The following is a 12,025-nucleotide window of genomic DNA, read 5'->3' on the forward strand; positions in this document are numbered from 1 at the left end:
ATAAAAATGTTTTATTTTTGAGATATATGCGATATGTCTTGTGGTCACCTTACGTTTATGGGTTTGGAAGACGGTATGCGCAACCGAGGACCTCTCCACCCGGTGACTTACGACCGGTTTACGATTATGTATGGGTACAGACATCCAGTCTAAGGGCTGTGGTGATCTCTACCGCCCAGTATATTGTGGTTTAGTCTGATCAGGCGCTCACGTTATGTTATGGGCCACTTGCTTAGAAACATTATCTCTATCAGAAAATTTTGATATGATATGACAGAGCTCTATTGAGCAAAGCTTTTATGTATGATTTTCAGATATGCACGCAGTTATAATTATTCATGATACGATTTTCACTGTACGCTTTACGATACCATATTTTTACGTTGCATGCGATTTTATGATATATTTACTTGTTATTCACGATATATACATGTTGAATCTTTAGACTCACTAGACTTGAATGTTGTAGGTATTGATGAGGTCGAGACTGAGGGCGGGGACCAGTGAGTTAGCTTGGGTCAGCAGTAGTAGGAACTCGAGGACCTCATGTTTTAGTTTATGCATTTTTCTTATGTTCAAACTCAGTTTTAAGTCGTTGGATTATTTTTAAATTGTTGTTTGAAAATATTATTTACTTCCGCTGTTATTTCAAAGTTAAAATTATTTACATGGTTATTTTATAAATGAGGCAAGCTATTTATTTATTTAGAAAATTTTTAATAATTTCGCAAAAATATAAATACGAAATACGGGCCTTTACAGTTTATATATCTCTCATTGCGAAGAGTAGAGATGATTGGTTCTGCAACTAACATTTTCGCCACTTCTCTCGACTCTGAGCTTTGGGGTTTTAATCAGCCCGTAGGGTTTTGAGCTCTACCTACCAAGACGCTCAGCTAAGCTGATCGATGAACAAGATTTCAGTTATAAGCCTACCAGTTTAGCTTATCATCAAACGAAACCCAGCCATGTTGAGATGTTGGATGATTAAAGTGGAGCTTAATCATTAGCATACCGTCGCTTAATTGCCATCATATCAAAGTAGATGATCAATGCGGTTCAGCATCATTTGAGTCTAGTTTAAGTCAGCTCGACCAGTTAGCCAGCAAAGAGATCAAGTTCAAGGCAAATTAGCTGCTCTTCTGACATAAAGACTCAAGATCGATGCAGCATTCAAAGCACTCAAGGCAACCAGTTGTTGGTATATTTAGTTCTATCGCAAATAATAAACTGGCTGATATTTAGTGTTGTATAAAATATGCTATTGTAGTAGCAATTTTTCTTACAACTGTTGATGTACTTGAATGAAAAATACGAGGAATTTTATTTGATTAAATAAACATTATGTTTATCCAGTTATGTTTCATCGTGACTAAACTGATATATCCGGATTTCTTGCCTAACTGCTTGGATGTTTAAAGGCTGTAAAACTTTTCCTTACATAAGTTATTGTTTTTAAAAGAGTTTTTAATTCAGCTGTTAAGGGGGAGTTTTCTTTCTTAGGTTTTTTTTAAAATAATTTAATTTTTAAATTTTTATTCAAAATTAATTTTTTTTAAAAAAAGGTTTGAAATTGTACTGCAATCCGTGCTTACGAAGCACGAACGTTGCTCCACGTGAGCCAGTGTCCGTGCTTACAAAGCACGGACTATGCATATTATATTTTTGTGTTTCTCTTTTTTTTGTTTCTCTTTTTTTTGTTTCTCTTTATTCGCTTCATTACCGTCCGTTCATTTCCTGACGCTTTCACGTGAAGTCTGAAATTTTGAATTTTCACGTGAAGTTAAATAATTGAAATGTAAATAGTTTTCACCATTCTTCGTCTATATAATTGATCATAACTTCGACGAATGAGTTATCAATTTCTTCTTAATTTTTCTCTGAAATTTCAGTGGCAAAATGTCTAACATCGATGAACTCATTTTGGTGGTCATGTAGTTATCGATAATGGATTGGTTGAATATAGCATTCCATTTGTTAGATCGATACGAGTGTTACGATCTATTAATTTGTTGGAGTTGGTTGAAGTTGTGCATAAAATGTTAGGAATCAGTCCAACGAGTTTTTCTCTGAAGTTGTCAACAAAATATTCATTCATGGAGAGATCATCTTGGCATGAAATTCAAGTCAATCTCGTTGATGATGATGCTTTACAGTTTATAATGCAATGTGACAATATGCATATGTTGCATTTATACGTGGAAGCAAATTCAATTGAGCATTATGTTGGATTTGATGATCCTGAATCCTACGTTCCACATGCATCCGATTCAGGTTTCAATAACCAACCCGGTACTTCTACATATAGTGGTTTCCAGGGTCAAGAATCTTATGTTCCACAGGTTACTGAAGGACTCGGTAATATAAATTTCGATGATGTAAGTGGGTCTTGGGATCAATAAATCAATGTCTCGTCGGAATAAAATCATGCTCCATATTGGCCGAATCCAACATTAGATACGAGTGCTCGTTGTCCGGATCTGGCCACTAATGATGATATTTGGAGGACTGATTCTGAACCCGATATGTCATATAGCGAGTCTGAAGAAGAAGAAGTGAATCATGATTGAAACGTCTGCCTATTCGTTTTCTTTAAAAGTACTAGAAATTTTTTTTTTAAACCTTACATAGCATCGGCCGAACCATACACATTGCATAAAAATATTTTAGAGCCCTTTTAAAATTAAAACCACCAACTGCATATTTGAGAAATACAGCCCATACTATAATCTCTCAAAAACCTCTCAAAACATAAATAAAAAAAGTCATAAAATATCTTTAACATTACTTAAAATCATAAATCATAACTAGTGCGAAAAACTGGCGTCGGTCCTCGGGTTATGTGCACCTTCAGTCCAGTCAGATCAACCATCAAGACCTCCATTAACATTATCATGATAACCTGCATCAATCACACCTAGTGAGTCTAAAGACTCAACACACCATAATCTTGATAACAAGTAATACGTACAAAATCACATGCAACAGTGAAAAATACTTGTACTTAAAATATCGTTTTCATGAAGATGCGTAAACTTTAAACATGAACATTTTCGTAAACATTTTCATGATATGCATAACATAAACCTTAACTTTTTCCTTTTCCTCAACATGACATGACATAAAACCTTTAACATGATCATAAACATTTTCCTTTTCCTTTTCCTTTTCATTTGTTGAATTCAGATCGTTAATTGTGACTTTCTTGATCATGATCATGAGGGTCGATGGATCCATCTACATATAACCACAGTACTGGGCGGCGGGGGACACCAACAACACTCTCACCGGTCAACTGGGCCCTGGCCTATCATGCTTCGAATAGAAATACGATCGTCGGGGCTCCCTCTGGGGCCTTTTCCCATAAATGGGCTCCCTCTGGGGCCTTTTCCCCTCACGATATTCCCATTCTTCCGTTACCACAAAACCGTTACCACATATCCGTTACCACATATTCACAATGATGGAAACACGATCGTCGGGCTCCCACTGGGACCATAACCCTCACGACGTCGCCAACATTAACGAATTAGTCACAATTACTTCACTTCCTTCAACATTTACATTCTCATCACTTTATAAAAATCATGCATAACATAACATTTTGTTTTTGAAATCAAGCATGCAACATGTCTTTTAAATGTCTTCCTTAAATCATAAAAATCCCTTAGACATTTAAAAATCATAATTTAATCATGAACATTTCATAAATATTTAAAATGAAATTTTAACCTCAAAACATTTAAAATAACATTTTGACATATTAAATCATAAACATATAAAATTCCTTAAACATTTAAAATATCATTTTAACATATAAAATCCCATAAACATTTAAAATATGATTTTAACATAAAAAATTCCATAAACGTCCATAACTATAGAAAGTAATCATATTAGCACATAAAACAGCATTCAGGGCACTGCCATGACGTTTACTAATTTCTAGGTGTAAAAAGACCGTTTTACCCCTAGACGTAAAATTCCTCGGTTTTGACTTTTTCTTGAATTCATTGACTCTAACATGTCCCAAATAATTATTTAAGCCTACATGAATTTTCTCATATTTTTATTTAGCATAAATCGAGGACTTTTAAATTAATCTTTAAATAAGACGTATTACTGCGTTTTAATCCCGAATTAAACCAAACCTTAATATAAAATCTCCAATATAAAATCTTAGACTTATAATAATTATTTAACCTTAAATATAATTTTCCATGATTTTATGAAGCTTAAAACTAGGCTTTTCGTTAAATTCATCGATTCGTTTTTAAACTTAGACGTATTTCCCGGTTTTGACTCGTATGAACTCGAAACTTAACCAAAACTTACCAAACTTGGACCAAAGCTTAATAACACCTAAATAAACCATATACACCAAATTTGAGCCCATTAAGTCCCTTGAACAAGCCTAGGAAGCTACTGAATTTTTCTGCACAAGAGTCCTAGTCCTAATATGATTCGAACCTAGGCTAGCTTCGCCTATAGCCCTTAACCACCATGTCCAGCCTCTACCCAGTCCCTCCTATGTAGCCCAATTAAGTCTAGTGGACCCTCCCTAATCGCATCTAGCAGCCGTGACCCTCAAAGACTCCTAGTCGAAGAGTCATTTCCCTTAAGGAGTCTATTTTCGTTTTTATTCCTTCCCTATTTTTTTCAGCCTTTAAACATACATCTAGGGACCCTCAAACATGTGGAAAAACATCTCTTCAAGTACCCCTACCATGGCAGCCCCTTTGTGCATCATTATGAGGAGTTTTAAAAGATGAAAACACTAGTTTTGTGCATATATAGCCATAAAAACGAAAATATAAAAGTTGTATCATGTTTTTCATGCAATCATGTATCAAACAAATAATATGGTGTGAAAGATGAGAAAAGGAGATTATGGCGTGCCTTTGCGTTTTAAACGCACGAATATTCGTTGACGATTGGCGAAGAACGGGGCAAGACCTTGGCTAGACTTCCTTGAGCTTTTCTCGATTTTTTTCTCCAAATTGTGATTGTGTGTGTGTGTCGTGTATTTGAGTGTTTCTTGGGAGAGAAAATCAAATTGAGGCGTGAGTTGTGTAGGTGGGTTGTGGGTGTTTTATATATTATATACTAATTAAATCCTTAATTAAACTTAAGCCCATTAAGCCCCCAAATTAGGCCCACTAGTGCTTGATTAGGATTTAATTAATATATTAAAAATAGTTTTGTTAAAATAAGATTGTGAATTTAATAGCCGGGTTGCCGAAGAGTTGGTATTTTTGTTGAAAAACCAACACCGATAAAGTTTACGTCCCGGCGTATAAAATCACCTCAAAATCCCTTATTTTCAAAAATACTAAAAAGGCATCATCCATATTTTAATTAATTAAAATCAATTATTTAATAAAAATATTTTCTATTTTTCAGCCCTCGGTCTCCGTTCCTCGATCGCAACTCGAATAACTTTTTAAAAATAAATTTTAATGCAACCATGTAAAAAAATATATTTTAAACATGCAAATATGCACAACATAATTAATTTAATGCAATTAAAACAATTAATTAAAATACACAAAGAATTTAATAACTCGTAGGCATGTGGTTCGTGTGGACCTTCAAATTTTCGGGGCGTTACAATGATGATGAAGTGAATACTTTTACAAATCCTGATGAGGGGACATCATCTCGACAACAACCTCATGACACATTACAGAGGCAGACCGTACCATTTCTTCCAAACACTTCTGAAATGCCATCATTTTTCAATAAATTTTTTGGTGAAGAGCCTCCTAATTCTGTTGATGTACCTTCTGGAGTGCAAACAAGCTATTACAATCCGGATAGAGGTGAATTATGCGTTAATATGTTATTTAAAGATAAGAAAGATCTTATTGCATCTGTGAAAGATTATTCAGTCAGAGTGGTCAGGCGTGAGTACCATGTCGTGGATAGCACACGCAGTTTGTGGAAGTTACGTTGCAAAAATAATTCTTCTACGGTCATTTGTCACTGGGGACTTCGCGCTTCTTTGAAGGCCAAGGCTGGTTATTGGAAATAACAAAATATGGCGGGTCTCACACATGTATATCTATCTCTGTTGGTATAGACCATAAGAATTTGAACAGTGATATGGTGGCACATACGCTATTGGGAGTTGTTCGTTGTGATCCTTCGTACGAGATTAAGTATATCATCGAAAATGTGAAAGATAAATATGGATATCAAATCTCGTACACAGAAGCATGACGAAGTTTGAAACATGCTATGGAAATTTCTTATGGTACATGGGAGAGCTCTGTTCAATTACTTTTAAAATATATGTGTGCTTTGTCCAAATATAATCCGGGAACAGCTGTGGAGTGGAAGCATCTCAAAGCCAACACTGAAATGAGTAAGACACTGAACTATGTTTTCTGGGCATTCAGGCCATGTGTTGATGGGTTTCGTCATTGTCGGAAAATAATTAGTGTCGATGGTACACACTTGTATACCAAATACAAGCACAAAATGTTGATCGGTGTCACTCTGGATGCGAACAATCAGGTTCTACCGCTAGCATTTGCTATTGTGGATGAAGAAACAACAGATTCTTGGAAATGGTTCTTGGAGAACCTAGGAAGACATGTTGTTCGTGGTGAAAATGGTGTGTGTTTTATTTCTGATAGGCTTAAGAGAATCGTGCGCGCAACTGAAGATCTACCATATTTTCAACCTCCTTACGGTGTGCATCGTTTTTGTTTGAGACATGTATGTTCAAACTTTAACGCTAAATTCAAAGACGTGCATTTGAAAGATTTATGTTGGGCGGCAGGCACACAAAATCAAATTTGTAATTTCGAAGCAATAATGGAGGCAATCAAGCAAAAAAACATTTTGGCGCACCGATATTTGGCTGGAATTGCAAAAGAAAAATGGAGTTTGGCTCATGACGGTGGTTGGCGACGTAGGGTTATGACAACCAATATGCCGGAGTATTTAAACAATGTGTTGAAGGGTGCTCGTAGACTTCCTATATCTGCCATAGTACACTTGACATTTCTGAGGTGCGCACAATATTTCATTGAACATGTGACAAGAGGTGGTCGTAGGGTTCAGGAAAATCAACTGTGTAACACCCCACTCCCATGACATTTAAATTTAAAAGGAATAATACACGCGGAAGCCTTACATTTTAAAGGGGAAGAACAATATACTATTTCTATAAAAAAAAAAATCAAACTTTTAACATAACAATTCTCAAAATATCATCAACAAAATGTGATTCATTTTCTACAAAATACATGATACTCATGATTACTAATGTTCATCTTATCAAATTAAAGTTACATGATCAAAAGTTTTCCCCTTTAACATGCCATATGACTTCTTCTCTCTTGGACAATCCCTTTCAATCTTTCTTGTCACCTGCATCACATGATATTAACTGGAATGAGATAAAACTCAGTAAGTAGAAAGCTATAAATAACAAATACATATACATAGGCTTGGCTTGAAACATGGCAATGGCAATGAAAATGAATAATACCATTTTCAATGAACAATAGATAACAAAGCAATATAGATGATATCTCTTGGCATGGATTAAAGAAAAGGAATTGATAGTTCTGTGACTTGTGACCTGTGACCTGTGGTAAGTATCTCTTTGATATAAATATCAAAGCTGTGAGAGATACTTCGTAATCATGAAATTGGCCAATAACATGCATGTCATTCCTTGACTTTAATCATAGGAAACTTCATTGAGGCAATTGAACAAACACTTGGTAAGCAACAATAATTTCTAGCTCCTTTAACAATAAATGCAATGGTAATTCTTTGATCAATGAATATATAACAACAAATATGTCAAGAACATCACAATGGAAGGAGCTAGACATCAATAAACATGGCTTTTGTACATATATATAACATGTGAGCATAAAGAAAAGCTTCTTGTTACAACCCAACAAGCAAGTGATTTCTTAGATGATCTCAAAGGAAATCCTACAACAATATACACAATAACAACCATAAATCATCACCAATAGTCAAAAGAATCAATAAATCCAACTTAAACCTTCAATACCTCAAACCCTTCCAACACCAAAAATAAAGAATTCTTACCTTGAAACTTGAAATCTTAGTAGGAGAACTTAAGAACTCACTAAAATCCTTAACCTTGTATTGGAGAAATGAAGGGAAATGAAGGAGAGAAAATCTTGAAGAGAAAGGGCTTGAACCGTTGGAAACTAATGGAAGGAGAAGAAATGAGTAGAAGTCTCTAGACACTTCAATAAATATGCCCTTCAATCCCTAAAAAAACGTTTTTTTTAAAAAACAGGCTGTTGGGCGCATATGCGCCCCGCTCTGCCCAAACACTAAAACTTCAGCACCCGGCGCATATGTGCGCCCTGTTCTGCCGAAAAACGCATTTATAACTTTCAAATTTGCAAAAGTGGTCAACATAAAAGTTGTGGTTCTATGTCTTTTCTTGCATCTCCAATTGGCCTCATGTCATTTGAAGATTTGTGTAAAACGTTATGCTCATTCTCTCAACATGTGTCAGTGCAGGAACAACAATACACACGACACATTTCGGGCCACTTTTGGCACGTCTTCCCTAATGACTTGAACAAAACTCAAAACATGAAAGTTATAGCCTTATATCTTATCTTTCTAATGAAAGTAGCCTCAAATCAATTGGATCAATATACAAAACATTATGCTAAAAACCACAACTACTGCCACATTTTTCATACCGTTTCTGCACTTTCTTTCCTATTTGGCTCAAGATCAACTTTCTATTCTACCCATTCATTACCATTCAAATACATGATCAAATCATCTATAAACACCATCACAACAAGCAATAACCAACCATATCAACTTAACCAACAAAACCATCAATCCAAATCCCACCATTAAACCTTCACAACCATAACAACTATCAATACCATTATAAACCACCCTTACCATGTGAAATATCCATTACCATACCGCACAATAATAACTCATGAATAACATCATAAACAATAAAATGATAAAAAGTTGGGATATTACAAGCTGTGGTCAGATTATGCATGTAGGAAGTATGAGAAATGGGCGATAAAATCTAGTGAACATCATGTTGCCAAGTACGATGTACGTGACCAAACTGCTTCAGTTGCAACTGTAGGAAGACCAAGTCGTGGCCAACATATGCAGGTCGTCAAGTTTTCAACGAGTGATTGTTCATGTGGTAATCTTTTACTGCTCGGGTGCGCGAGCCTATAAGGTTCGCCCCTCCCCCTTCTCTCATTCTAAACCCAAATTCCCCTCCCCCTTCTCTAAAATCCCTAATTGAAAAATCCTCTTTCTCAAATCCTCTCATATAAAATCCTTACTCAAAAATCCTCTTCCTCTACTCTAATTCTCCAGTCATTTTCTCCAACACACTTCACCACCTCCAGCTCCTATCACCATGGCTCCCAAGAAGGCGAAAGGTAATCCTTGCTCTTCCTCTTCTTTTTCCTTTGATAGAACTAGATTTATGAGTGAGGCGGCTCGGGCTCGATATGAACATGCGAAAATTCATAGAAACCCGATTACCGAACGGGGATTTCGTAGGCAAAGGGAGGATCGATACGTAGGGCCTCTAGTGGGGTTGGAGATGCGGGGATGGGAAAAATTTGGAGCTCCACCTAACGCGGCGGTTGTATCGGTGGTGCGAGAATTTTATGCAAATGCGGGTGAGAGGACGAATGACAAGGCCTTTGTTCGGGGTAGACTTGTGTCGTTTGATTCGGGTACAATCAATCCATTTTTAGAAACGCCCGAGGTCGATGATTCCTCCTTCCAGTCTTTGGTTGTGATACCCTTGTCCCACATCTGAAAAATTAAATATTTAAAATGAGTTTATAATAGCTTACATAGGACTTCTATAGCAACTTGGATTAATCATTTTCGTAAAGCGAGGACGAATACGAAGTAGTTGCTATAGGGACCCATTGTGCAGTCGCGCATGCGCGGGTGCGGGCTCGGGGCGTAACAGAATGGTATCAGAGCCGGTCACCAGCAAGGACGTCGTGTTCTGAAGGAGGGGTGATTGTGATACCCTTGTCCCACATCTGAAAAATTAAAGACTTTAAAATGAGTTTATAATAGCTTACAATGGACTTCTATAGCAACTTGGGTTAATCATTTTCGTAAAGCGAGGACGAATACGAAGTAGTTGCTATAGGGGCCCATTGTGCAGTCGCGCAGGCGCGGGCTCGGGGAGTGACATTGGTTGCTGCCCTGAATTACGCTGTGATAATAGACACCTTGTGTCATCCAGGGGCAATATGGAAACCAGTAGGGGGGTCACCAAGTTGTTTTGACGAGAAATATCTTACTGGCTGATATTGCCCTTTGGTATTTGTTTTTGGCAAGGAGAATGATGTCGGTCTCACACAAGAGTGAAGTACAAAAGGAGCGGGCAGTGGTGCTATATGTGTTATCTGAGAGTTACAACATCGATGTGGGAAAGTTCATCAATTCTCAAATCATGATGAGTGTGCATAATAGACACATCGGGCTTTTCTTTCCCACTATCATATCAGAGTTGTGTGCGAGGGCAGGGGTTGTGTTCCGTGATGATGAGGAGTGGCTGCAACCAATGAAGCCCATCTGTGGAGAGGACCTGCAGTGGAAGTACACGACGACAATTAGACTTCCCCACTCATGAGGGAGATACAGGTGGATCGAGCACCGCAGCCCCGCGTCGCCCACAGCCCCGTAGGAGGTCCCTAAACAACAAACTGGATGAGACTTGTTGGGTGCAATAATTGTCCCTGCTTAGTAGAGCGATCGAACCGTGGTGCTTGAGCTGTTGTGCGGTTTAAAAGATTTGGGTTGCACCATTACCACTAGCTACAATTTTTGGTAAAGCGGTAAGCACTCGGTCCTAAAATTGGTATCAGAGCCAAGGTCACATGTTCGATTCTCATTGATTGCAAGGAGTGCAATTATTGGGAGGGAGATTGTTGGGTGCAATAATTGTCCCTGCTTAGTGGAGCGATCGAACCGTGGTACTTGAGCTGCTGTGCGGTTTAAAATATTTGAGTTGCACCATTACCACTAGCTATAGTTTTTGGTAAAGCGATAAGAACTCGATCCTACAAGACTCTTGCCTTCATGGCTCATCAGGACCAAGTCAACTCGAACGTCAATGAACATTTCGCCTATGTCGAGTCCATGATGCGCACATTGCTAGTCCATGGGGGTGTTGACCCAGGGACCATCCCTCCACCTCCGCCGTTCATTCCCCCGTTCCATTTTCAGTATGACTATCAGCAGTAAGGGGATGCATCGGGAGTGCCACCACCAGAAGATGACGAAGATGAGCCGTGATCAACGATTCCTGATGCTAGCTGAATGAGGTATGTCCTCCAATGCTTTTCTTTGTTTATTACTGTACAGTGGAGACATTGCATGTACTAAAGTTTCGTGTTCTTTAATTTTAGTTGACTTTTCGCAGATGAGCACGAAACGAAGAACAACAAATTTGAGGACAGAGATGTCACTGCTGTTTTTTTCATCTTATCTTTCGCTTGTGTATTTTCTTGTGTTGAGATGTTTACATTTTAAAACATTTTTTGGATGTGTTTGTTTATAAGTTTGATTTCAGCTTATCTTTCGCTTATGATCACTACACTGTAGAAATAATACAATTTGTACGATGCAACAATGCAAAGGGTAAAACAATAGAAATTATATAGTTACAATTAAATAGAAGAATCATCGTCATAATTAAAATGATACTAAATGGCTCCCTGTCCCACAATCAGGTGGATTGCGTCTTCTCGTCCCTCTACGCAATCCTACATCTTCAGGATTTTCCTCATTTGATTAACCTGGAAAAGTGATAGGTGAAATAACATTCCTCTGTGGTCGAGTGTCATGCACAAGATGCTGAGGACCAACATTAAGCAAATTCGTAAAAATGTGTGTGTTCGACCAATACGGAGTCTGAAAATCCGGCTGACCAAACGAACAAAAGTCAGCAAACCCTGAATCACTGAAAAAACCAGGTTGAGTAGTAGAGGTTCCT

At 37.4% G+C, this 12,025-nt stretch overlaps 1 protein-coding gene across 1 annotated transcript; it reads left to right on the plus strand.

Annotated features, from left to right (window-relative positions):
- Window positions 1-6,240: 6,240 nt before the first annotated feature.
- LOC142523104 (uncharacterized) lies at window positions 6,241-7,104 on the plus strand. Its single transcript, XM_075626751.1, has one exon. It carries the CDS (start codon window positions 6,241-6,243, stop codon window positions 7,102-7,104), a length of 864 nt encoding a protein of 287 aa, XP_075482866.1.
- The last annotated feature ends 4,921 nt before the right edge of the window (window positions 7,105-12,025 follow it).

Source organism: Primulina tabacum, chromosome 13, assembly GCF_025594145.1.
Source record: "Primulina tabacum isolate GXHZ01 chromosome 13, ASM2559414v2, whole genome shotgun sequence".
NCBI classification, from domain to species: Eukaryota; Viridiplantae; Streptophyta; class Magnoliopsida; order Lamiales; family Gesneriaceae; genus Primulina; species Primulina tabacum.

What these genes read in the sequence shown, in the direction of transcription:
- LOC142523104 (XM_075626751.1), top strand. Translation starts at nt 6,241, where the DNA reads ATGGAAATTTCTTATGGTACATGGGAGAGCTCTGTTCAATTACTTTTA.